This window comes from Podarcis erhardii, assembly GCF_964252035.2.
Source record: "Podarcis erhardii genome assembly, chromosome: 6".
Classification (NCBI taxonomy): domain Eukaryota; kingdom Metazoa; phylum Chordata; class Lepidosauria; order Squamata; family Lacertidae; genus Podarcis; species Podarcis erhardii.
The window spans coordinates 18,463,679-18,491,259 of NC_138510.1; the positions used below are offsets into that span (position 1 = coordinate 18,463,679).

Here is a 27,581-nt window from a genome sequence, read left to right on the forward strand (position 1 = left end):
TTAATGCTTCTAACTTTCATTTTTGTGACGTTTATACAGCTCTTTCAGTGTAACAAGGTGCTCCATAACCAATGCTCAATGTATTTTATGCTTTAAACAAAAAGAAAATCTGCACACAGGCTATTCAGATTCTGGGAATTGTATAAATTCTGCCAAATAGGGTACCCCCCCCCCCTTTTCAAAAATTTTCAGTACAGTCGTACCTTGGATCCTGAATGCGTTGTGAGTCAAATGTTTTGGCTCCCGAATGCTGCAAACCCGGAAGTGAGTGTTCCTGTTTGCAAACGTTCTTTGGAACCCAAACACCCTCCGCAGCTTCCATTGCTTCTGATTGGCTGCAGGAGCTTCCTGCAGCCAATCGGAAGCTGCGCCTTGGTTTCTGAGCATTTTGGAAGTCGAAGGGACTTCTGGAACGGATTCCTTTCAACTTCCAAGGTACCACTGTACATGCCCTTGGTATGAGTACCAATGGTACTTTCCAGCTTTGCTAGTTGGGGAAGAAGCAAAGCTACCAGAGTGCTATACTGAACCAGGTGTGGAAAATCTGTGGCTCTCCAGTTATCACTAGGCTCAAACTCACAGCAGCCACAGTCAGCATGGTCAATAGCAAGGGATGATAGGAGTTGCCACAGGTTGGCTGCTCCTGCCCTAAACCATTGAAAACCTTACTGACCTCCCAGCATAGGAGATTTCAGGAAGCAGGAAACTGAAAATGGGCAGAGAACTGAATTGTGAACCATTACCACTCTGCTTTTCTGATTTGAGGGATGCTCAGGCATGGCATCTCAATAAGGCTACTGCAACCTTAAACTGTCCAAGAGTAAAATTGCACTATGCCAAGTTGGAGTTAACTCTTTATGAGGATTCAGGTAGGTAGCTGTGTTGGTCTGACCCAGTCGAGATATATATATATGTCCAGTAGCACCTTAGGTAAAGGGACCCCTGAAGGGACTCCAGTCGTGACTGACTCGGGTTGCGGCGCTCATCTCACTTTATTGGTCGAGGGAGCACGTGTACAGCTTCTGGGTCATGTGGCCAGCATGACTAAGCCGCTTCTGGCAAACCATAGCAGCGCACGGAAATGCTGTTTACCTTCCTGCCGGAGCGGTACCTATTTATCTACTTGCACTTCGATGTGCTTTTGAACTGCTAGGTTGGCAGGAGCAGGGACCGAGCAACGGGAGCTCACCCTGTCGCAGAGATTCGAACCGCTGAACTTCTGATCGGCAAGTCCTGAGCTCTGTGGTTTAACCCACAGTGTCACCCGTGTCCCTTAGAGACCCAACTACCATATCTTTCACTCTATAAGACACACCAGACCATAAGATGCACCTAGTTTTTGGTGGAGGAAAACAAGGGGGGAAAATATTGTGAATCCCAGAAGCCAGAACAGCAAGAGGGATCGCTGCTTTCACTGCACATCGATCCCTGTTGCTGTTCTGGCTTCTGGGATAGCTGCGCAGCCTGCATTCGCTCCATAAGATGCACACACATTTCCCCTTACTTTTTAGGAGGGAAAAAGTGAGTCTTATAGAGCAAAAAATACAGTAAGTTTGTTCTTGTTCTTTGTTCTTGGCTTTGGTGTGCATGCACACTTCTTCAGATACACTGAAACAGAAGTCACCAGACCCATATACCTAGTGGGAGGGTGGGGTGGGGTTTTTCTCGGGAGGGTAGTAGGAGATGGGCGATTGACTCAATGGGTATGGTAAATGAGGAAAAACACAATCTTATAAGGCCTAATGAACACAGCCGCTCATTCCCAGTAGGTCTTGCCCTATGAATCTTGCTATCTTAAGTCACTTTTCCCAGGCAAATCTAGCCCTGTTTTTACACCTTTGTTTTAGCAAAGGTACACCTGCATTTAGGGACGCGGGTGGTGCTGTGGTCTAAACCACAGAACCTAGGGCTTGCCGATCAGAAGGTTGGTGGTTCGAATCCCCGCAATGGAGTGAGCTCCCGTTGCTCGGTCCCTGCTCCTGCCCACCTAGCAGTTCGAAAGCACATCAAAGTGCAAGTAGATAAATAGGTACCGCTCCAGCGGGAAGGTAAACAGCGTTTCTGTGCGCTGCTCTGGTTTGCCAGAAGCAGCTTAGTCATGCTGGCCACATGACCCGGAAGCTGTACACCGGCTTCCTTGGCCAATAAAGCGAGATGAGCGCCGCAACCCCAGAGGAGTCCGCGACTGGACCTAATGGTCAGGGGTCCCTTTACCTTTTACACCTGCATTTACTGAAGGCAGGAGGTGGAGAGGAATAGGGCCCTGAGAGGCTGAGCCAGCAAGCATGATTCTGACAGAAATATGTTATTTCTTTATAGCACCAAAGTAGAAATAAAAACGTTACACTTTAGCCAAACTCTGGAGAAAATGGCTACTCTGTGTCTTAGCAAACCCCCCTCATTTTTACTATTTACAAACCGATCCTCCCAAACCCTTCTAGGCTATATAAATAACGTATATTTTGAAGCACACAGAACACACAGATGCATCAGTAGAAAGATGCCAAATGGCCCCTCTGCAAAAGCTACGTGGCAGCCTGAGCTGTATTGTAGTTTCCGTTTGCAAGTGCTGATGGATTTATGAAGGGCTTCATTAAATGTATGTTTAAAGGATATCCGCTATCGCCCACTTGTCTAAGCGGGCGAGAGAAGAGTGGGGGGAAATCAAAGCCATCCCAGCAGATCAGAGATACAGGTGTTAACAGCTTATTATAGTCTGGTAGTGATTAACTGGCCAATTAATTGCAGTGGCCTTGTCGGTGCTCAGACACAGAGAAGATTTAGGGCAAATATACCATTGCCGTACCACTAATAATTTCAGTTTTGACATCCAAGATCACGATTGTTTCAGCTGCAGAAGCACTTCTGTTTTGAGATGTTTTTATTTTAGTGATTTTTTTTGTCCATTAAACCACAAGAAGAGCACTCCCTTGCCTCTGTTCACAGCTGTTCTTTTATTGTCTCTCCTTAGAAAGTGAATATAATGGCTTGAGGGCATTTATGAGGGAGATGGAACTTGGATGAAGCCAGCCCCTCGAGACTCTCGCCAATGACTGGGATCGAAATGCACTTCATGGAACAGTCTTCTAAAGAGGCTAAAGGCCTCTTAAGCATTCAAGCTCCTATGTTGCTAGGAACAGAGGAAGCTGCCTTGTACAGAGCCACAGAGCCTTGTACAGAAGCTGCCATTGTAGAGCTGGAAGGGCCATCTAGTCCAACCCCCTGCAATGCAGAAACGTCAACTAAAGCATGGCAGGTGGCCATTCAACCACTGCTTTAAAACTTCCAGTGAAGAAAAGTCCATCACCTTCCAAGGGAGTCTATCCCATTGTCAAACAGCTCTTGCTGTCTGAAATTTCTTCCTGATGTTTAGTTGGATTTCCCTTTATTGTAACTTGAAGACATCGGTTCGGGTTCTACCCTCTGGAACAGTCAGATCTTTGGTCCATCTATCCTAGTGTTGACGTTGGCTGGTAGTGACTCTCCAAGGTTTCATGTACAGCTCTCTCCCAGCCCTACTTGAAGATGCCAGGGGCTGAATCTGGGACCTTTTGCATGCAAAGCAAATGTTCTAACCACTGAGCTATGTTCCTTCTCCTGCTGCAGGTGATGGGTAATGTCTTCTACTGTTCTCCTATGTAGGTAGCTCCCTGCATGCACCGTATTTTTCGCTCTATAAGATGCACCAGACCACAAGACGCACCTAGTTTTTGGAGGAGGAAAACAAGAAAAAAAATATTCTGAATCCCAGAAGCCAGAACAGCAAGAGGGATTGCTGCGCAGCGAAAGCAGCAATCCCTCTTGCTGTTCTGGCTTCTGGGATAGCTGTGCAGCCTGCATTCGCTCCATAAGATGCACACACATTTCCCCTTACTTTTTAGGAGGGAAAAAGTGAGTCTTATAGAGCAAAAAATACGGTAGTAATCTACCAAAGCAGGGAAAGGTTTATGCTTAATATTTCTACTTTACTTTAGGTAGGGTGGTGGTTCCATTGTGCATAGGAGAGCATTAAAACAATGATGCCTCATTCTGAGCAATGCACAGATTGGTTCTAATGTGATGATTGCTGCTCTGGGCTCCTTTGGAAGGAAGTGTGCAAACCTGGCCACTTGGCCCAGTCTTCTGTGCATGTAGGTCAGGGGTCAGCAAACTTTTCCAGCAGGGGGCCAGCCCACTGTCCCTCAGACCTTGTGGGGGGCTGAACTATATTTTTTTTGGGGGGGGTAATGAACAATGCCCCACAAATAACCCAGAGATGCATTTTAAAGAAAAGGACACATTCTACTCATGTAAAAACATGTTGATTCCCGGACTGTTTGCAGGCTGGATTTAGAAGGTGATTGGGCCAGATCCAGTTCCTGGGCCTTAGTTTGCCTACCCATGATTTAGGTAATTTGGGCAGTGCTCAAATGTAAAGGTAAAGGGACCCTTGACCACTAGGTCCAGTCGTGACCGACTCTGGGGTTGCGGCGCTCATCTCGCTTTATTGGCCGAGGGAGCCGGTGTACAGCTTCTGGGTCATGTGGCCAGCATGACTAAGCTGCTTCTGGCGAACCAGAGCAGTGCACGGAAACGCCGTTTACCTTCCCGCCGGAGCAGTACCTATTTATCTACTTGCACTTTGACGTGCTTTCAAACTGCTAGGTTGGCAGGAGCAGGGACTGAGCAACGGGAGCTCACCCCGTCGCAGGGATTCAAACCGCTGATCTTCTGATTGGCAAGTCCTAGACTCTGTGGTTTAACCCACAGTGCCACCCGTGTCCCTATGCTCAAATGTAGCCACATGTAAAAGCTACTTTCTCTTACAGTCTGCCCTCTTCACAACCACTAGTTCTCTTCCAGAGAATGATTTCCCCCAGAGAATTGGATATGAAATGGTTACTTTAAGACAAGTGATACCTTCCTTTCCTTGGGACTAATCTCTTATCACCCCTGTGTGCAGACAGTGAAGCTAAATTACAGCTTTTATAGAATTCATTCGGCTTGGGCCCTGCTCTGCAGCGTACTTGCCGCAATGATTAATGCGGTCTGCCCTAAGTCCTGTTGCCTTGAGTTTTTCCAGATGTGTCGTCCTGATCAGATAAATATGCATTTAACAGATGACATGAAGAAGTGGGAAGAGCAGCGGGCAAGGATAATCAAATTCCTCAATGAGATCAAGCAGCTTTGGGATGCACCTGTTTTTATGGGAAAAGGAGGATGGGACAGCAGAGTTAAAGAGAGGCCAAGAATTCCCCAAAGACAATCATCCAGTTCCTGGAGTCAATTAGGGTAATCCAGCTGCCAATAGGCAAAGTGTGACACACGACCACATTTAGCACTGAGATCAAAGGACAATGGCATGGTGACAGCTTCTCAGCCCAGTTGGTGCAATCAAAGAGAAGAAACTCTATACTTGAGGGCTATGGACTTGCCTACTTGGTTTAAATCACAATGAAGTCAGTTGGATTTAGCTATTTAGCTATATTGTCTTGCATCATTCCTCCAAGAGCATACAAAGCCCTCTTCCTCCACGACTGTATAACTTTGAAAACTTTGTGCAAACAAATCAGAAGGAATGCTCAATAAACAGGTCAGTGCTCACATATCAAGGTACAGGTAAAGGGACCCCTGACAATTAAGTCCAGTTGCAAACAACTCCAGGGTGGCAGCGCTCACCTCGCTTTACGGGCCGCAAACGACTCTGGGGTTGCAGCGCTCATCTCGCTTTACAGGCCGAGGGAGCCGGCGTTTGCCCGCTTCCGCAGAGTTTTCTGGGTCATGTGGCCAGCATGACTAAGCTGCTTCTGGTGAAACCAGAGCAGCGCAAGGAAACACTGTTTACCTTCCCACCAAAGTGGTACCTATTTATCTACTTGCAGTTCATGCTTTCAAACTGCTAGGTTGGCAGGAACTAGGACCGAACAACAGGAGCTCACCCTGTCGCAGGGATTTGACTGCCGACCTTTCAACTGGCAAGCCAAACAGTGGTTTAACCCACAGCGCCACCCACGTCCCTTTTTTCGCATATCAAATACAACTGCCCATACATAGCCATTGTCAGGGACCCGCTGCCAATCCCTGGCCATGGCTGCTCATTCTGTCACTGCCTGTTTACATGTTCTCACCCAGAAAGTAACAGGGGTCAAATTAAGAAGCAGCAGCTGCAGACTCCTACTGCTTTGCACGCTGCTTTCTCTGAGCATCTTGCGGAAGGAGCAGTGGTGATGCAACAGCAAAGCTAGCTAGTGTGCAGCCCTCTGGATGCTGTTGGACTACAACTCCCCTGATCAAAGACGATGGGGGTTGTAGTCCAACAACAAATTCCAAAAACTATATAACCTGCACTTGGGAAGGTAGGAAGCAACTTCCTGAAGGGTCCCTCAAAACTTGGTGTTGGCACTCCCCAACTGTGTTTAATCTGGGTCAACCAATGGCCTTGTGACTCCCGTAATTTGGGAAAAGTAAAAGGTTCTCACAATCTAAGCACCCTGGTTTCAGCCTAGGGTGGTCTGAAGTGTCTATCTGGCACTGCGCACAGGTGGGACAAAATAATGATGAGGTTTGAGGGCTTGGCCACACTTCCCTTTCCTCCATTCTTTCCAGGCACAGTCTGTGCTTTGAAACTTTTGTGTCAGAGCGCCTTTTTCTCCTCCGCTCCAAACTTCCTGTTCAAAAACCCATTGGAGCAAACAACAACCCATGGCATGGCAAACTTGAAGCGATGTTTGCTCTGATTGAGCACTAAAGAGTGGTTTTGTGGGGGCGGGGTGTTCCAGTGGAACAACAACAACATCTTGACAAGGAGCTTTTAAGTGCGGACCTGTGCCTACAAAGAGTGGGGCAAAAAGTAAGTGAGATTGGCCAGGAGCAACAAGCACCTATGGGGCTGGCCCTATCACTAGACAGAGTGAGGCAATGGCCTCAAATACTGGGTGTCAGCACTTGGCCATTAACCTTGAGGTTCCTGGTGTTCCCCTTCTCTCGGGGATCAGGGCTGTGGTTTGTGAAACAGAATCCCTCAGGCACCTACTGCCCTCCAGTCCACTGAAGGATGCCACCCCAGGGCCAGGGTTGAAGAAAGAGTCACCTACCAATCCAAGCCAGCTCCCTATACCTGGCACAGACGCCTGGCCAGCGTGGCAGCCAGCCAAATATCCTGGCACCAGGAAGTGTGTGGGGAGGGGGGTGCGGGGAGAGTGACTTTGCTGCGGGGATGGTTCGACGTCCAGCCTGGACAGCAACTTTCTCCAAGGCCGCGGCTGCTCGGATGCGCAGCTTGGCGGGGAAGCGCAGCACCTTTACCTGGAGAGATGGTGGAAGGCGGCAAGAAGAGACCCTGCGGCGCGGGGTGCGTAGAGCCGGGGGACGGGTGGGGAGGCAGCGTTGCCTAGTGGCGGGGGCGACCGCCGCCCAATGGGTGGGCCGGGGAGGGGGAGATGCGGGGGAGGGGGCGGCGTGAGCGTCCACGTTACCTGCGCGTCGCCGCCCAGCCCCCAGCCCGCCCGGTCGTCCTCGGCAGCGCCGCCGCCGCCGCCGCTGCCATCAGAGCGCGGAGAGGCTGGGCCGCGCCTGGCGAGGCTGCTGGTGGGAAGGCGAGATCCTCCCCGCCGCCGCGGCCATCATGACCGACAACATCCCCTTGCAGCCGGTCCGGCAGAAGAAGCGGATGGACAGCAAGCACCGCGGCGGGTAAGGCAGCGCCGGGCCCGGCTCCCCTCGCTCCCCTTCCCCCCCGCGCGCGCGCCTCCGACGGGCCTCGCCGGCGCCGCAGCCGGCGCGCCTTCCTGGGTTCTCCTGCCCGGCTTGGATGGACGCCGGGGCGGCCTCCTTTTTCTCGCTGTCTCTCGGCTCCGCGGCTCTCTCGGCGAGGCCGGCTGCTGCGCCCTGGCCCTGCCTTCGTCGCCCGGGCTCGCCCCTTCCCAACGATCCGGGGCGGCGGGCATTCCCACGGCCGGGTGTAAACGTTCCCCCCCCCTCTGTCGGTCTGTCTCCAAGCCGTGCGGTGGATCTCCCTTTCCCGGATCCGGACTCCCCCCCCCCCTCCGCCCGCCCTACCACCACCGTCTCCGGTTGTGTTTGCCATGTGGGTTTGCTTTCCCAGATCTGCGTTTATTTCAAAGGCGCTTCAGTCGCCAAACGCGAGAGATTGCCTTGGAGGCGGGCAGCGCTCTCCACGGGCATCTGCGCGCTCCAGGGACGCGCTGGGTGGGTTGCATTGCGCTCCCCCACCCTCTCCTTCTCCTTGGGAGATAAAGAAACCCGCCGATGCCCTTCGGGGGACTGGGTGGGTCCTTTTCCTATAAGCTGGGACTCTGAGGGAGAGGTCGACCTCTGGAAGGGGCTGTTTTGTTGGCGGGGGTCTTGCCCAGGCAGCCGGAGCTGACAGGTTGCTCCTGACGCCATTGCAAGGTGGCACGCCCAGGCGGAGGCTGCCATTCCAGCCCACGGATCCTGGTCGAGGGAAGGAAGGCGGAAAGAGAGCGAGGCGGGCGGGCGGGCGGGCGCTGCTCCTGCAAGCATTCTTTTGCTCTGTGCACAGGCCTGGATAGAAACCAGGACAAGAGGAGAGCCAGGGCAGCCTCAATCCCTTCTTTATCCTATCTTTGCTTGTCTCACCCAGGTGCCAGGGATTTTACTTTTTGAAATATGGCAACCCTACTAGTGGAGAGATGGAAAGGAACATCTTAGCGGATGCGCTGTGTTACAACCGGCTGTTCATTCCTTCCTTTATTTTAGTATTGCACTGTCCTCTATTGTAAAAACATCTATGTGCCCCCTTGTTTTGCTAAGTAAAGGAATGAGTTGCCTCAATGTGATTGCACTACAACTCACATCATCCCTGACCATTGGGCTATGCCATCTGGGACTGATGGGAATTGTAGTCCAACAGCATTAGGGGGACACACACACACGCAAGGTTGGGAAAAGTGGTTTTAGATCATAGCCTTACAACTACCGCTTCTTCTTTTTTTATTTGGGTATCTCGCTCCTTTACTTAGGGAAAGAGTGGGTATGTAAATCCCTTTAGTAAAATAAATGAGAGACTGATCTAAAAGACATGGCATGCGAGGAAAAAGAGTTGGGGAGGGAGGAGCGGGAAAGCAGCTCAGGTACCACTTCTTAATTTTATAACTCATATAGCATGATTATACAGCTCTATCTCTTGTGTAGATCCTGGCTGACTTGGAGAGCAACCTCTCATCAGAAAAAAACTCTCCTTTTCCGAGATTAGACCCAGCGAGGAGTGGCAGGCAGGCAGGGGTGGCGTCATATACCTGGCCTCCTGGCACCAGCACTGTTGCTGTCGCTTACCAGGGCAGTGCAGAAGCAGGGTGGCAGTGAGATGTAGGTGGGAGTACCGATTGGCTCTGCCCCTGCCACACCTATGACCTGTCCCTATTTGCTGTAAATAAAGTGATGCTGCATCTGGGAGGCCAAATCCACTTCACCTCTTGCGTCCGGGAGCAGAGGAGGGAGCAATGTCCAGTCCAAGTGGGTGGGGCTGATCCTGCCACATAGTTATTCCACCAGATAGCTGACTAATGGCCACCAGAATCCTCACAGGAGTTGCCCTCCTCCTTTGCCAATATTTCTGGCTTCTAGGAGCTGCTAGATGACACATCCAAACCCTCTTCTTATAACAGTTTAAAACAAAGGGATACATTATGGCTGTTTGATCTATGGCATGAATCAAGAGTGCTTTCTAAATAATGAATAATTTCAGCAGAGACATGCTCATCATAGAAATGCTGTTACGTCTGAATAAATCACCCAAAGTGGATTTTTCAGGAATACCATAATCCCATCAATGGTTAATTTCTGAAAGGAGGAGATTGTGCCCATGGAGAAGCCATGTCCTCTCATCTGTAAAGCTTGACCCTAGAGCAGTGTTTCTGAAACTTGGGTCTCCAGCTGGTTGCTGTTGGACTGCAACTCCCACCACCCCTAGCTAGCACGACCAGTGGTCAAGGATGATGGGAATTGTAGTCCCAAAACAACTGGAGACCAAAGTTTGGGAAGAAGAAGAAGAGTTGATATCCCGCCTTTCACTCCCTTTAAGGAGTCTCCAAGTGGCTAACATTCTCCTTTCCCTTCCTCCCCCACAACAAACACTCTGTGAGGTGAGTGGGGCTGAGAGACTTCAAAGAAGTGTGACTGGCCCAAGGTCACCCAGCAGCTGCATGTGGAGGAGCGGGGAATCGAACCCAGTTCCCCAGATTATGAGACTACCACTCTGAACCACTACACCACACTGGCCATGAGATTTGCTTGGTACCTTTAAAGTCACCAATGATGGTAAAGAAGAAGAAGAGTTTGGATTTGATATCCCGCTTTATCACTACCCTAAGGAGTCTCAAAGGGACGTGGGTGGCGCTGTGGTCTAAACCACAGAGCCTGGAGCTTGCCGATCAGAAGGTCGGCGGTTCAAATCCCCGCGACGGGGTGAGCTCCTGTTGTTCGGTCCCAGCTCCTGCCCACCTAGCAGTTCAAAAGCACATCAAGTGCAAGTAGATAAATAGGTATCGCTCCAGCGGGAAGGTAAACAACGTTTCCGTGCACTGCTCTGGTTCGCCAGAAGTGGCTTAGTCATGCTGGCCACATGACTCGGAAGCTGTCTGTGGACAAACGCCAGCTCCCTTGGCCTATAGAGCGAGATGAGCGCCGCAACCCCAGAGTCATCTGCGACTGGACCTAATGGTCAGCAGTACCTTTACCTTTACCTAAGGAGTCTCAAAGCAGCTAACAATCTCCTTTCCCTTCCTTCCCCACAACAAACACTCTGTGAGGCGAGTGAGGCTGAGAGACTTCAGAGAAGTGTGACTAGCCCAAGGTCACCCAGCAGCTGCAGGTGGAGGAGCGGGGAATCGAACCCGGTTCACCAGATTACGAGTCCACCGCTCTTAACCACTACACCACACTGGCTTAAAGATGAAGCTGAACAGTTCTTTCTTTGCCCTTTCCTCCACCTTCGTCCCTTCCCTGCTGGCTGTGTGCATCTGGAATCCTACTCAAAATAGTCATTGGCCATGGTGTAGTGGAGAGAATGCAGCAGAGGTGGCTTTTGGGGAGCACAAGTAATTGGGTTGCACTGGGTGCAGAGCCTTGGGGGCCCTGCAGGGGGTGCCTCAACTATGATGTTGAATGGAAGGCGAGAGGCTGGGGCACCAAATTTTGGCATCACACACTTAAATTTGAGACCCCAAGGTCTGCCCTGCATGCAGTGGGGTGCTACTCTGGGACTTTTTTTTTTTCAGGACAGGAGTGATGATGTCATTTGCTTGGGTGTCGGGGCAATTGACAAACCTTCCTTGCTCTAGCAAGGGAATGAGGTAATGAGGAGGCTTTCACCTCCTCCATTGAGGAAGTCCATTGAGGAAGTTAGAGGATGAAAAAAATGACAGAGAGAGTGGACACCCCCTCCTATCTTTGATGGGCTTCCAACTTTACACTAGCAACAGGGGCACCCTGTGCAAGGCCAAAATCTGGTGCCCCCAGCCCCATGCCTTCCGTTCTGCTCAATCCACTGTGTCATATTTGGAATTCTCTGTAACGTCCCCCTTGGCTTGGTGTTCAGTGCAGCAGAACCCGTCACGCTGCCCCAGATCCTCATCTGCTGTCAATTTAAATCAGGCACCCCCAAACTCGGCCCTCCAGCTGTTTTGGGACTACAACTCCCATCATCCCTAGCTAACAGGACCAGTGATCAGGGATTATGGGAACTGTAGTCCCAAAACAGCTGGAGGACCGAGTTTGGGGATGCCTGATTTAAATGGTAATACTGTATTGCAAGATATGCTTGTATTTCTAATTAAAAGCTAAAGGTTGCATTTCAGCTGGTGGAAGACGCTTTATGTTTTATAATTTGTGTTTTGCACCATGCAGCTGAGTTCAGTGGAGTTTACTCCCAGGTTTGCAGGCACACCAATAAATTGGGCAATCAGAAACAGTTGTGCTGGCAGAACAACCCCCTCATTATGGCACTGAATGCAACCCATGTTCTTTTTGCTAAAGAAATATTAAAGGAAAATAGTCGGTTGGTGTCAGAATTAGTTCCTTGTTTGTTGACCTTACTAGATATGTTCAGTAGAATACCTCATAATGTGCAACAGGCCTGTACAACTTGTGAGTGACTAAATGCATCTCGCCAGTCCTACAATAACAATGCAGTCTACTAGGTCTTTGAGAGTCTCCCCATTCTAGCAGTCTGGGGCAGGATGGATTCTAGCTTGGTGTAGCTTGCAAGGCTGTAAATGAAGAAGAAAGCACTGGTAGTCAGTCTTTATCTCAAAGCCAACATTTGGTTACAGTCTCTCATTTAGAAATTGCACATCCGTTGCAGAATGTGTGCTGCCGTGCTTTTGACATTCGTTTTATGGCTTTTACAAGCTGTTTTCAAGTCAGGCTGCCAGCAGCCTAATGAGGTTCTACAAAGCTTTCAAGAACAAAGCCAAGAACTAAGTTTGGGTGTTTCCCAGTGTTGGAGGCAGTATCCCTCTGAATGCCAGAAGCTGCGAATCACAAGTGGGGAGAGTGCTGCTGTGCTTAGGTCCCATAAGCATCCAGTTGGCTATTGTGAGAAAAAGGTGCTGGACCAGATTTGGTCTAATCAAGCAGGACTCTCCTTATAGTATATGCACTGTGTTCTAAATCTGTGTTCTTTAGCCTTGGGGCTTCATGTTACTGGACTACAATTCCCATCATTCATATCCATCTTAGTCAGCCATCAGGGAGTATGGGTGTTGTAGTCTCAACAACATCTAGAGACTGAAAGCTGAAGAATGCTGTTCTGAACAGTTAGTAGATTAGTGTGCATTAGTACACAGTGTACATTAGTTGTTGTTGTTGTTTAGTTGTTTAGTCGTGTCTGACTCTTCATGACCCCATGGACCAGAGCACGCCAGGCACTCCTGTCTTCCACTGCCTCCCGCAGTTTGGTCAAACTCATGCTGGTAGCTTCGACAACACTGTCCAACCATCTCATCCTCCATTGTCCCCTTCTCCTTGTGCCCTTCATCTTTCCCAACGTCAGGGTCTTTTCCAGGGAGTCTTCTCTTCTCATGAGGTGGCCAAAGTATTGGAGCCTCAGCTTCAGGATCTGTCCTTCCAGTGAGCACTCAGGGCTGATTTCCTTCACAATGGATAGGTTTGATCTTCTTGCAGTCCATGGGACTCTCAAGAGTCTCATCCAGCACCATAATTCAAAAGCATCAATTCTTCGACGATCAGCCTTCTTTATGGTCCATCTCTCATTTCCATACATCACTACTGGGGAAAAAAAACTAAGATCATGGCCACTGTGCCTATCACCTCCTGGCAAATAGAAGGAGAAGAAATGGAGGCAGTGAGAGATTTTACTTTATTGGGCTCCATGATCACTGCAGATGGTGACAGCAGTCATGAAATTAAAAGACGCCTGCTTCTTGGGAGAAAAGCAATGACAAACCTAGACAGCATCTTAAAAAGCAGAGACATCACCTTGCCAACAAAGGTCTGTACAGTGGTACCTCAGGTTAAGTACTTAATTCGTTCCGGAGGTCCGTTCTTAACCTGAAACTGTTCTTAACCTGAAGCACCACTTTAGCTAATGGGGCCTCCTGCTGCTGCCGTGGTGCCAGAGTACGATTTCTGTTCTCATCCTGAGGCAAAGTTCTTAACCTGAGGTAATATTTCTGGGTTAGCAGAGTCTGTAACCTGAAGCGTATGTAACCTGAAGCGTATGTAACCCAAGGTACCACTGTATAGTTAAAGCTATGGTTTTCCCAGTAGTGTACATTAGTACACTGTTCTAAACAATTAGACAGAACTGCCTCTCACACTCTAGGGAGTCACACCAAGGGAGGAATCAGCGCTCAGTGGTAGAGGTTATGTTTTACATGCACATTGATCTGTGGGATATCTCCCTGTAAAAACATTTCCAACCACCAGGCTAGAAAAGGCTACTGCCTGAGAGCCACGGCTAGTTGATGCCTTTGGAGGTGGGCTAGTTAACCCAATGGCCCGTCAAAGCATAAGGCAGCTGCATATATTGGGCCAGGCCTGTACAACCTGTGGCCTACCATGCCAAACATAGCACAATGCAATGTTTTGAGGCTATTGATGATAAAAAATGACCACCACCTCATTTGCAGGCAAAGGCCGTGAAAGCCAGCCAACTTCTCTGCTTGCTATTTGCTAAGCCTCTGCTTTTGCAGCCTCAGACATGGAATGAACACAGAAGACTTAACATGCATGTCTGAGATGGGCTGTGTGTGACTTGGTGGGGTTCACAAGATGCACAGGTCTCTATTTAGGGCCAGGCAACATGTGACTGGATCTTCCAGAGCTTGCTTGTTTGTTTAAAGTAGCCGGAACATGTGACTTGGATCGAGGCTGCCATGCCAGAGATACGAGTTTAACCTTTTCTTCCCCAATTAGTTGTTAATTTGTTTAAAATTTGGAAAACCGTTTTTTTTTTAAAATTGTGATAAAAAATCAATTTCTCCTCAGACTATTAGCCTGATTTGAATCAACCTATTCCAAACCTCCTCACCGCCATAATTCTGATTTGTTGCATGGGGTGAAGGGAGTCACTGGTGCATAATTTAAGTTGGGGAGATAGCTCCCCCACAACCACATATACGCACATCACAGCTTCTTTAATCTGAAAAAATACATTGAGAGAGCTGGATCTCCCATATAACTCTAGTTTGCCCATTAGACTACTTATTATTGTTATTTTATTTATTAAACAAATTCATATGTATTTATAGATTTCTCCTAATGAACACATATGTGTGCGCAATTTTGCCTACTGAACACATTTTCGGCATGCAATTTCCTAGCACAATGCATCATTTTGAATTTTATTTTCACCTCCCTGTGGAACACCCTCCCTTCAGATGGAGATAAAGAACTACACAACTTTGAGAGAACATCTGAATGCAGCCCTGTTCTGGGATGTTTTAAATGCCTGATATTTTACTATGTTTTTATATATGCTGTAAGTTGCCCAGAGCGGCTGTGGAAACTCAACCAGATGGGTGGGGTGGTATTATGATTACTACATTATTATTATTATTATTATTATTATTATTATTATTATGCATTTTTGTAAATGTTCTTTGGTTGGAAAACTGCATCTCAAAACTTTTGAGGGACAGACATGCTTTCATGCACATACATTATTTCCAGAACTGTGAATTAGCCAGCTTTACAAACCAAATTAGCCTCTGTTCCTTTGTCCAGCCCTGGTGGCCAACACCCTGTGGTAATGAAGGGTATTTTGCTAGTTGCATGATAATGGTATAATGGTGAAATGCCAGATGATGAAAATGGTAAAGGGAAATGGCAATGTTTCAAGGCGATTCTGCTGACACATAAAAGCAGCCTCATGGCTATGGAGCAGAGAGGCCAATTAGTACTCCTTGGCTGATCTTGCTTTCTTTGTAGAGAATTACACAGTCTCCACTGGAGTTTTGTTGACATCCTTGTATGGCTTGCCTTGTTAGTAGTGCTTGCAGCAATTGCCCTGAGCTAACCCGTGCTCCAGAGCTGCTAGTCACAGGCTAGAGAATCAGTTTGCTTCAATTGGGTCACATAATTGTTATTTCCTATAACCATCAAGAGCTGTTGATAGCACAGAGCTGTGCTGCCAGTTTAGGGTGTTTTCATTTTGTTTTTTAACCATCCACATATCTGCTCTTTAGGATTTGTGTGTGCGTGTGTGTGTTGGTTAGTTGGGCTTCAGATCAGCTTCTGAAGTCCCAGTATTTACACTGCTGAAGACAATAGGACTTCTGAGTAGACTTTCATAGGATCGTTCGGTGGGTCAATTGGCTAGATCCATTGCACTATGGAGAGCGTACTAACTTATGGTCTCTGTGTGTGGTTTGGGAGCTGCACAGCCAGGAAAAAAACAATGCTGTCCAGGGTTGTAAAGACTGCAGAGAGAATAATTGGGTGCACTCTTCCCACCTTAGATCAAATCTATGCTGTCAGGTGCCATAAGAAAGCTGCAGAAATAGCACAGGATAGCATGTACCCCGGAAATGATCTCTTTCAGCTTCTGCCTTCTGGAAGAAGGTATAGGGTTATAAAGGCCAGGACTAGCCGCCTGAGAAACAGTTTCTATGCAAATGCAATTCTGGTTCTAACTGCAGCATAAGGAGTCTCTATAGTATATTGTACTTTAAAATGGGGTTTCAGAGTTTTTAGGGTTTTTTGAATGTTTTATGTAGTTTTTCAGTTTCATTGTTCTGTATGGGACAATGACAATAAAGATATCGTATCGTATCATTAACAAGCAAACATTTTGATCAACTAAAAAAGTGTTCCTACTTAATCAGGCAACAGTTGCTTAAAAAAACCCAAAAGAAAACAAACTTTGCTGAGCAGGTTTGCTCTTTGTAGATGTTTGCAGGAGGTTCAGGATCCTAGCTTGCACCATCAGTCATCAGCATTGTTTGGCAAGCATCAAACTTCCCAAATTCCCACATATCTTGCCCCTCCTGGAATGTGGCAGCAACATCGCTAGCAGGAAAGTATTTATTCCACTGAGCAAGTGGCTCCAGCAAGGCAAGGTGGAATAACAAATCAGATAAAGTAAAGCTATCATATTTACAGTACTTTTTATTGGACAGAGGCACCCTGGAAAGGGACAGGGAGTTTCCTACATTGCAGTCGTACAATCTTAAGCAGGAGACTCCCCCTACCACCACCTTGGGGGTGCTTTCTTTCATGGGCAACCTTCTTGTACACACTTGTGGTGGGTGGGGCCAGGGGCAGAAGGGGCAGAGCAGTAGACATGACTCTTCCCTTTGCTCAATACGATACATTCCAGCCAGGCAAAAGCCAGGGGTTTCTGTATACCCCACCACCTAATATTGCTTGGTTCCATCCAGGCAAGCTAGGGGCATTGGCATCATTAAAGGGCACATTCCACCCTGGTGAAAGCATGTGGAGAGGGTGTGGAACAGAGCCACTTGTGGGAAGAGTCCAGAGGGCTGGATAGAGAGACTCAGAAGGCTGCATTGGTCTTATGCGCCAGGAGTTCCCCACCCCTACCTAAGGGTCTCTAGTCGATGTGTCAGTTATCTGCCTTTGTGATTTGTGGTGTAGTTAGGGGCACAAGAAATGCTGGCCAGCAAAAATGCAGGCACCTTTATACAGTGGTACAGATGCTTCAGCTTAAAGACACTTCAGGTTACAGACTCCGCTAACCCAGAAATAGTACCTCGGGTTAAGAACTTTGCTTCAGGATGAGAACAGAAATCTCGCCGCTGCAAGTGGGAGGCCCCATTCGCTAAAGTGGTGCTTCAGGTTAAGAACAGTTTCAGGTTAAGAACAGACCTCCAGAACAAATTAAGTTCTTAACCTGAGGTACCACTGTATTTGGATCAGTGGGACTTCCCTTTGCTAAATGCAAGAAGCTAACCTGGCAGGATTAAACATGAGAGACTCAGCATAGTCGGAATGTGATCCGCTGTACATTCAGTTTCCAAAATAATTCTGGTGAAGTCATGCCTCAGTTCTCCTGCCAAGAACAGAACGAGTGTTTTGCAGCTTTGCTGTTATGAAGATTATCCATCTGAATATGAGTTAAGTGATCTTTGGGTGTCGCCACAGCCATTACACCCTACCAGAGTGGCTGGGGAAACTGATCCAGATGGGCAGGGTATAAAGAATTATAATAAATTATTACGAGAGAGAGAGAGAGAGAAATAATATGATGACTATGCTGAAATCAAACGTTGCTTTATAGCAGGAAATGGATGAGTAATTTTGGCCTTTTGCTTTTAAAACAAATTAAAAGCAAAGGTAGGCTGGAACGATTAAAAATGGACGAAGGATCAGCCGGCCACCATTCTGGAGAGATAATGCTGTTTGGTTGTAAAAGATAAGCTGATGGAGAGGTTGGATGCATGTGTCAGGAACTCATTTAGCTGAATGAAGTCAGATGGTCTGTAGGAAATTTCTCAATATAGTGTTTAACCGATAGATGGGTGTTGGCAGGAGTTTCTTCATAAGTACTCCAAATAAATAACTAAACATAGTTAGCGTGCCTATTCATTCTGGTCCATCTGTTGACTGAGTGGTGGTCATACAGTGAGAAGCTTGTATTCCAGGTCTAACCCTGCATTGCTTTTCAATGGGTATTCATCTTCTTATGTATAGATCTGACATCCTGACACTCTCTTTCCACCCACAGCTGAAATCCCCATTTTCTTTCCCTGTCTCCTTTCACCCCCTTCAGCACTTATGGTAATTAAGTGCATTGCTGCTACAGTCAACTTTGAACACACCCTGCATTGCCCTAAAAACAAACAAGCCCACACCAATACACCAGGATAACAATTGCATCTCAGGCTTGTCATACGTCATTCTGACTCACTCTTTCTCCCAGTAAAATGGGCATAATAATACTGAGCTACTTTGCATGGTTGATGAAATCCACTGTCTCAACCATAGCCCTGCCCCTGCAATATTTGTATAATAATTGTGGACTTAATCTGTATTGGCATAGTATCATTTAAAATGTTTTCTGACTCAGGAGGGAGAGATGCTTTCTTTTGGTATGAAATAAGCCCCAGGTTAGAAAGATCGTGAACTCCTGTCTTTGCTGCTACCTTTGATTTTTCAGTTGACACACAACTTGCAGCTAAACTAAAATCCTGGATATCTGTGCAGCAGCAGCAATCACTTCCCCAGGGAAGACCAGCAGAAAAGGCTCAAAAACAAACTGGAGATGTTCCTGCTCTAAAGTTTAGAAAACTGGCCATTTCACTCCAGCCTTTAATGGGCTTGATCTGCATTCCTACATTTCAGTCATTGAAGATGAGACTTCATTCATTGGCTAAAAGCATGGAAAAGTGGTTAGTTTCTCATAAAACAAATTAGGAGATGAATGCGTGTACTTTTTGTCTCGCACCTCAGGTTCCCCAAGTGCTAGGAACTTGATTTTTTTAAAAAAATAATGAATACTGGGAGTCTTTAGGTTTATGGTTCATGTCATGGGCCATATGGTTCAAAGTGATACAGTGTGGTAAGAGCAGGATCCTTCAGAGGAGGAGGAGCCTGAAATTGGGGGAAGCTGAAGAGGCCATACTGCTGTTGCCAGATGCCTCTGTAAGGGAGGGTGAGTTGGCCAGTTCTTTCTTTGCATTCTGAGAATAAAGTTCAAAAGGTTGTCATCAAAGAGGCAGCTGGCCAATCAGTGGAGGTGGCTGAGTTGGATGTGGTGGTGATGCACTTCCTGTTTTTTGGTGATGTGTAAGTGAGCACCCTATAGATCATGGGTAGGCAAACTAAGGCCCAGGGGCCGGATCCGGCCCAATTGCCTTCTCATTCTGGCCCATGGATGGTCCAGGGATCAGCATGTTTATACATGAGTAGAATGTGTGCTTTTCTTTAAAATGCATCTCTGGGTTATTTGTGGGGCATAGGAATTTGTTCATTTGTTTTTGTCAAAATATAGTCCGGCCCCCCACAAGGTCTGAGGGATAGTGGACCGGCCCCCTGCTGAAAATGTTTGCTGGCTCCTGCTATAGATTGTACCCAGAAAATATCAATCCCCCCTTTAAGACAATATTTATATGACCAGCTAAAGAGAAAATTCGGTTCCCCACTAATTTTTCACTCAGCACACGAAAATAAACTGTAGAAAAGTAAGCAACGAAAATTATCGCCTCAAGGAAGAGAAAATCAGCCGAGCCTAAACATATTTATAGAAGTGTAATTTCCCCTCCCATGAAGCATTATTAAAGCTTGATTTCATAACTGTTGAGTGTGTCTAAATCTATGAACTCTTTTGGCAGTAATTCTCCAGGGCAGATCTTGTCAGCTACATTTGCTCATTTTGTTGGGGATTGTTAAAGAAGCCCTTCTGCTGCCTGGGCAGACGAAGGCCTTGTCAACGGAGAGCATATTTCCATCCCCTCCAACATGTCCCAGTGGAAAACCTGGACGTCCATCTTTCAGGACCTTGATCTCGTGCACTTTGCACAAAATGGAATGTCAGGACAGTTGAGGGGTATGCAATTCAGTTGGCAGATTGCCATAAACCTGAACTTTTAAACTAGAGATTACAATGGGCAGGGAATGTTTTTGAGATCGAGGGCCACATTGTCTCGTGGACAGCTGGCTGAGGGCCACATGCCAGTGGTGGATGGAGCCGGAAAGTTCCAGTAGCCAGAGAGAGAGAAGCTTGGAAAGCCGTATACAGCCCCTGGGCTTGAGGTTGCCCACCCCTAAATATAACTAGGGATTGGGAATTAATTGGTGTGGCAGGTGGCAGTGTCAGCCTAGGCCTCAGATCCAATGCATGATAAACTTCAGCCACTTTCTCTTATGAATCCTTGCACAAAGGGTGAGTTAGATGACCCTCTTCATGTGTACTGAAAGAATCTGGGGAAAACTGGTCAGGCTAGACCCATCTCTGTTCCATGCACACTGTAACCACAAATTCATTATCATCACCATCACTGTCACCATCACCGTCACCGTCACCATCATACCTGCATGCTTGCCCATTTCTCTGCCCTAAATTGTATTGTTTGTTCTGCCACCTGATTCTGCTGCATGTTTTCAGCAGCTCTCATTTATTTGCAAGGCTAAAGCAGGGGTAATAATACACACATACACACACACACACACACAGAGAGAGAGAGAGAGAGAGAGTGTGAGTGTGTTTCATGGCTGTTCATCCTGAGGAGGAGGGATAAAAGAGCCTTTTGTCCATTTCTTGCTTTGCATTGGCCAGCATGCAAGCAGAACCAGTATTGCTGGTTCTTCATCATGCTGTATTCAAATTGTTATCCCTGTTAGAGGTTTCAGTTCCAAAGACCTACTCTTAACAACATTTGTGTTTAAAATGGGGGGGGGGCGCTACTGCATTTCATGCATGCTACTCTTCATAACTGAATGACCCGTATGAAAGCATAGATTCATTCTCAGTGGGCCTTCCAGTGATAATTTATGTCTACCTAAGCCAACATCCATCTAAAAAATATTAAAGATCCTTACAATAAATTGCAGCATCTATTTACTGAGGTGGGTGGATGTATTGTATCCACAGGAATAAACTGTGTCTTAATAGTTGCTATTATGCATTCCTGAAAGGTGTGGTTTGCCTTTCAGCTTTACAGTAGTTTCTTCTTGGAAGGTAAAAGGCAACAGAATTCAGCCTCATAGCAGGAAAACGAGTTTTACACCCAGAGGCTGTAAAAGTGGAATTTACTTCTGAGTAAACAAGTTTAGGATTACATGCCACACCTGAGTTGTAGCCAGCCTTAAGTTTAACTCAGGGCCTATTGAAACTGTTGAAACCTAACTTAGGTATGTACCTAAATTTCTGTGGGTCTGCTCTGAATATACGGTACCTTAGTTGAATAACAGCCCCTATGTCCTTGAAAGCAAGACTTATCGATTTCAGTGGGATTTATTTCCAAGTAAGCATGAGTAGTTCGAAGGCACGTCAAAGTGCAAGTAGATAAATAGGTACCACTCCTGCAGGAAGGTAAACGGCATTTCCGTGCGCTGCTCTGGTTCGGCAGAAGTGGCTTAGTCATGCTGGCCATGTGACCTGGAAGCTGTACACCGGCTCCCTCGGCCAATAAAGCGAGATGAGCGCTGCAACCCCAGAGTCGTCCGCGACTGGACCTAATGATCAGGGGTCCCTTTACCTTTAAGTGTATGTAGGACTGTTGACCCAGGGTCAGCGCACACAGAGGTGGTCAGATGCAAAAGAGGATGGGTCTCTTGCACCTTTTAGTTATGAGGAAGTGGGAATGTGAGCAGGTGTACCTTGTCATGCAAGCTATACTTACTGAAATCTCTTCTTTTACACAATTCTTACAGATGTAAGAGCCCTGACCTGCTTTGCATCAGACTACCTTATCCCACACATGCCATTTGGGAGACCTATCTCTATGTGCTGCTGCTTAATAATGTGCAAGAATCACCACTGACTTATCTTAGACATCTTTTGAACACCAACAAGCCTTTGAAACAGGAGCTTATTTTTACAAACTGATATTTACCGATGTTTTCATTTGTGCATTTATCAACATTATTGCAATGCTGTGTTTTTTAGGCCGTATGCCACCTTGCAGTATTTCTCTGAAAGTGTGCTCTATAACTATTTAAACAAATAACACTGTAGCGTGGCTACAACAAATGCTTGTACGACGCAGGTACACACATCAGGGGCTTCTCAGTGACCGCACCTGCAGACAACTTGATTTTCCGGCCTGTGAAAAATGTGTCCAAAACAGCTATGACAAACTCTTCCTTAATTCTAGAGAAGTCACGTGTTGCAGCAGCAAGAATGAAGGGTCTTGGTAATATTTATTGTGGCACAAGGGTTTTGTAGATAGACTTTGCTTTATAATACATGTACTTGCAAACCTGCATAAGAGTTACAGCCGCTCTGCCGTGAGTTTGTGGGGAGGACCGCTCCCCCTGCAAGCCCATTCTCCACCTTGGGCCTGGGGGCGGGCCCCAGACTCCACCTCAGCATATAAGGCTCCAAGGAGGCCTCTGGACATTGCTGCTGCCGCTCTGCCGTGAGTTTGTGGGGAGGGCTCTTCCCCCTGCAAGCCCATTCTCCACCAGGCCCGGGGGGCGGGGCCCACACTCACCACCGCCACAACTTTAAGGACACTGGTGCTGCAGCAGCAAATGTTTAAAATGTTTTTATATATTTTAAAGTGTTTTAAAAGTGTTTTTACTTTTTACTTTGTTGTACCACCATAAACAATGGTTTTTATCCATGTATTTTTATTTTGTTTTGTTTTATTTTGGGTTGGGGTGGGATGGTTGTTGAGTGGGGTGGGGATTGGTTCTGTTTTGGTGTAATTGTTTTTTGTTTGTTTGCTTTTATATTTTGTAAATGGAGGCGAGTATGAGGCTTGGGATTCCTACTGTGGAGGGGCGAGGAAGGTATGGCGGTGGGGGCAGATGTCATAGGCGAAGGGGATCGAGATACGGATATGCTCGTACCCCTTCCAATCTGCGCCCCATCCTGAGAGACGAGGGTAGGGTGAGCAAGGATTACTCACCTCCGTCACTGGTGTTGTGCAATGCCAGGTCTATAGGCAACAAAACTGCCACCCTGCAAGATTTCTTCATCTCGCAGGGGGTCGACCTGGCTTGTGTGACGGAGACCTGGGTGCACAAAGCGGATACTGTTACCTTACGAGAGATGGCGCCCCCGGGTTTCTCCGTCCTCCACCAGTCGCGGACTGTGGGCCGGGGGGGAGGGGTGGCATTATTAATCCAGGGAAATTGTTCTTTCAGGGCTCTACCATCGCCATCGATCCCCGGCATTGAATGTGTTGCCCTAGTGTGGGGCTCCGAGGTGAGCTTGGCTGTCTGGCTGGTGTACCGGCCACCTAGCGCACCAGCAGCCACCCTGTCAGGCCTATTGGAGGCGGTGGCTGGCTGGGCCTTGGAGTTCCTTAACCTATTGGTATTGGGGGACTTCAACATCCATGCTGACGCCACTCCCTCCTCACAGGCTCTGGACCTGGTGTCTTCCATGGCGACACTAGGGCTCTCCCAGTTTGTTTCGAGCCCCAGACATCAAGCAGGCCACACGCTGGATTTGATCTTTGGCGTTGGTATAGATGTGATCATGTTTCCTTCGATGAAGGTGCCATGGTCTGATCACTATGCTCTGAAAGCCAGGATTGACGTTCCACCCCCACCCTGCTTAGGTGGCGAGCCGATTTGGGCTCGCCCGCAGAGGCTGATGGACCCTGATAGATTCCGTCAAGCCTTGCGGGACCTTGCTCCCCCTGGCGACTAATGGACTGAGCTTGTTGAGGGCTGGAATACCCAGCTCCTGGCAGCCATTGATGAGATCGCACCTAAGCGCCCTCTGCGACCCCGCAGAAACCGGGCTCCCTAGTTTACCGAGGAGCTCCGGAAAATGAAGCGGGACCTCAGACGGCTAGAGCGAGTATGGCGGGGTGCCCGTGATGGAGCTTCAAGAACATCTTATAGGGTTTTTATGAAAACCTACGAGATGGCAGTGAAGGCTGCTAAGAAGTCCTACTTCTCAGCCTCCATTGCATCCGCTAGCTCTCGCCCGGCGCAATTATTTAGTATAATTCGGTCTTTAATGTCCCTCAAAGGACAGCCAAATTTAAATAACAATTTGATACACAGCTGTGAGGCATTTGCGAGCTTTTTTGCGGAGAAGGTCCTGTTGCTCCGCCATGACCTCCCTGCCAATTTGGATACAATAAAGGAACTGGAGGCCCCTCGACTGTCCTCGGGTCCAGTATTGGACCACTTTGACCGGATATCCCCAGCCGATGTGGACAGACTCCTCCGAGCTGGAAAGCCCACCACTTGTCCTCTCGACCCGTGCCCGTCCTGGCTGATTAGAGCGTGTCCAGATGAGGTGCGGGCCCCCCTGGGGGATATCATCAATTTGTCCCTTGGCACCGGGACATTCCCAGGGGAACTGAAGGAGGCAGTGGTGCGCCCGCTCTTAAAGAAAACATCATTAGATCCCTTAGATCTATCCAATTACCACCCGGTTTCAAATCTTCCATTCCTGGGTAAGGTGATTGAGAGAGCGGTTGCTGAACAGCTTGGTAGGTTTCTGGATGAAACATCGGCCCTGGATCCATTCCAGTCCGGCTTCCGCGCTGGTCATGGGACCGAGACGGCTCTGGTCACCCTAACAGATGATCTCTGCAGGCAGCTGGATCAAGGCGGGTCGGGGCTGCTGATTCTTCTAGACCTGTCAGCAGCCTTCGACATGGTCGACCACGAACTCCTGGACCACCACCTTGCCGACGTGGGGATCCAGGGCACAGTCTTTCAATGGCTGTGCTCGTTTCTCTCTGGTCGGGGACAGAGGGTGCCGCTTGGGGGGGAATTGTCATCCCGCCACTCCTTGGTGTGTGGAGTGCGATACTCTCCCCAGTGCTTTTTAACATCTTTATGCGCCCCCTCGCCCAGCTTGTCCGGAGTTTTGGGCTGGGCTGCCATCAGTATGCTGATGACACCCAACTCTGTCTGTTGATAGATGGCCATCCTGACTCGGCCCCAGACACACTGATCAGATGCTTGGAAGCTGTGGCTGGATGGTTACGTGGGAGCCGGTTGAAGTTAAATCCTTCGAAGACAGAGGTCCTCTGGCTGGGACGGGACGATATGGGATTGAGGGGGCAACTCCCATCTCTTGCGGGGGTGCAATTAGTGCCAGCACCGTCCGTTAAGAGTTTGGGTGTAATCTACCTCCCTCTCCATGGAGGCGCAGATTGCAGCTATAACAAAGGTGGCATTTTTTCATCTCCACCAAGCTAAGCAGTTGGCTCCTTACCTCTCTCGCCCTGACCTAGCCACTGTGACGGTCACCTCCAGACTGGATTATTGTAACTTGCTCTACGTGGGGCTGCCCTTGAGACTGACCCAGAAACTCCAGCGGGTGCAGAATGCCGCAGCGAGACTCCTTACGGGGTCTTCGCTGCGAGATCACATTCATCCGGTGCTATACCAGCTGCACTGGCTCCCGGTGGAGTACAGGATCAGGTTTAAGGTGCTGGTTTTAACCTTCAAAGCCCTATACAGCCTAGGACCCTCGTACCTACGGGATCGCCTCTCCTGGTATGCCCCACAGAGGAACTTACGGTCTTCAAATAAAAACATCTTGAAGGTCCCAGGCCACCGAGAGGTTAGGCTGGCCTCAACTAGAGCCAGGGCTTTTTCGGCTCCGGCTGCAACCTGGTGGAACGCTCTGTCACAAGAGACTAGGGCCCTGCGGGACTTGACATCTTTCCACAGGGCCTGAAAGACAGAGCTGTTCCACCAGGCCTTTGGTCAGGGCGCAGCCTGACTCCCTCCTTTGGCAATCTTTACAAAACTTTAGTTTATGGTTGCCATCAATTTTGATTTTAATTAATTTTATAATGTTTTTATAATGTTGCACTGTTTTAGTGTTGTTAGCCGCCCTGAGCCGGCTTCGGCTGGGGAGGGCGGGATATAAATAAAATTTATTATTATTATTATTATTATTATTATTATTATTATTATACACAGGGGGGGAAAGACATTACATGTCTGTCACAGCATCAGGTCTAACATTTCTGAGGAGAGCCCAAATTATAACTGGGTAGCCATTTAGAACAGCAATACTACTACCCCACCCCCCAAGCTATTGTGTGCTAATTTAACTCTCTTGGTGTGGGAAGTGAATCCCCAGTTCTGATTGTGCAAATTGATTAGAATCATATTTGCTGATAAGGTCTAATACAGCAATTTCACTCTGGAATCCTGCATCTGAAGTCTTCTTGTGGGTTATATGATGGCTCTGAGGTCAGCAGCAGAGAGCAGAGCATCCTTGGAGACTGAAATGTTCCCTTGTTGCATCCTGAGTGTTGCCAGCTTCCAGGTCAACCTTCGCCCATGCCCTTCTCCTGTTTGCACACAGTACAAACAGGGCAGTCTCCTGCCAAGGGAATAACACAGTGCAAACCTGACAATTGAATGTTAAATGAATGGGAGGTTCACAAGAGCCATTTCCAATTTTTAATGCTAACTAAAATACATCTATTATAGAATGAGTGCAGCAACATAGTTTGCCTTCAGGCATTATGATGATGGAAATGAAGATTATTGTAAATATTATATGTGATAAGCCAATTAACCCCAGGAAAAAAAATAAGCAATTCCAATAACAATGTAAATAATGAAGCCTGAATTCTGTTGGCAACTGAATGCCAATGCAGACATTAATTCTTCAGCTAGCATTATTACATGTATCTCTTGTTGAAAAAAGAAAAAAGAAAAGAAAACCAGTTGGGCAGGAAGTACCTACTGGTGTGTAATTGTGTGTTCATAATTCTTTCTTCATGCATTATACGATTATGACATTTGTGGTTAGCTGGAACTGCTGGATATTGCAGAGTGGAGGCCTTTTGGAAGAAGACCTTCCGATTTTCCAATTTCGTGGTTTGGTGGAGCAATGTCAGTGGTCTGCTTCTCTCTCCCCCCTCCCCAACACTCTCACTCTCTCACACATGCTCATTTTAGCCTCCCCCTCCCATCTTAGCTGCATTGGGATCTTGGGGTCACCGGGAGTGTAGGCTTTAATCTGTGCTCACCCAATGATTCTGATGCAGTGGTCCGGAAATCGCATGGAAATGTATTTCCCAATAGAAGATGACTGATCAGCTGTGCAACAAAGAAAAGTGGGCAGGGCTCCCTGTAGCTTGGTGGCTAAAATGAAAGCCGGCAAGGTGTGGGTAGTGTAGATGTGTCCTACAGCAATGTTCTTTCCCCATACAGTAACTTACATTAAGGACTCAGCTATTCAGCTGCAAATGAAACCTTTTCAGTGTGTTGTAAAGTGCAATATATAAATGTGGTACTAGATGGCAACAGTGAGCTATGCCAAATTCAATGTATTTTTCACAACTTTTTTTTTAAAAAAAGCATTTTCACAGCGTTTTTTATATGCGTGTAGATTCCACCTGTGTCTTTTAACGTGGTTAGTGAGACTATCTTGCACATCCTAATCATCACTGTTCATTGGGACAAACCCTTCCTTGTTCTCAACATCTCAACCTATCAGTCATAGAGGAAGGTCATTTTAAGCTCCTTGGAAA

At 47.6% G+C, this 27,581-nt stretch overlaps 1 protein-coding gene across 3 annotated transcripts in view; it reads left to right on the forward strand.

The window, feature by feature from the left end:
• Positions 1–6,857: 6,857 nt before the first annotated feature.
• Positions 6,858–27,581, forward strand: part of ATP9A (ATPase phospholipid transporting 9A (putative)) — a 102,801-nt gene continuing 82,077 nt past the window's right edge. For 2 of the 3 annotated variants that reach the window (XM_081867564.1, XM_081867565.1), the window contains exon 1: positions 7,488–7,671. In XM_081867564.1, the coding sequence (XP_081723690.1) occupies positions 7,604–7,671 (68 nt within the window). In that variant the 5' untranslated portion in view covers positions 7,488–7,603. Of the gene's footprint in view, positions 7,331–7,487; positions 7,672–27,581 lie in introns of those variants that run through there. The other variant, XM_081867566.1, reaches the window with a different exon arrangement.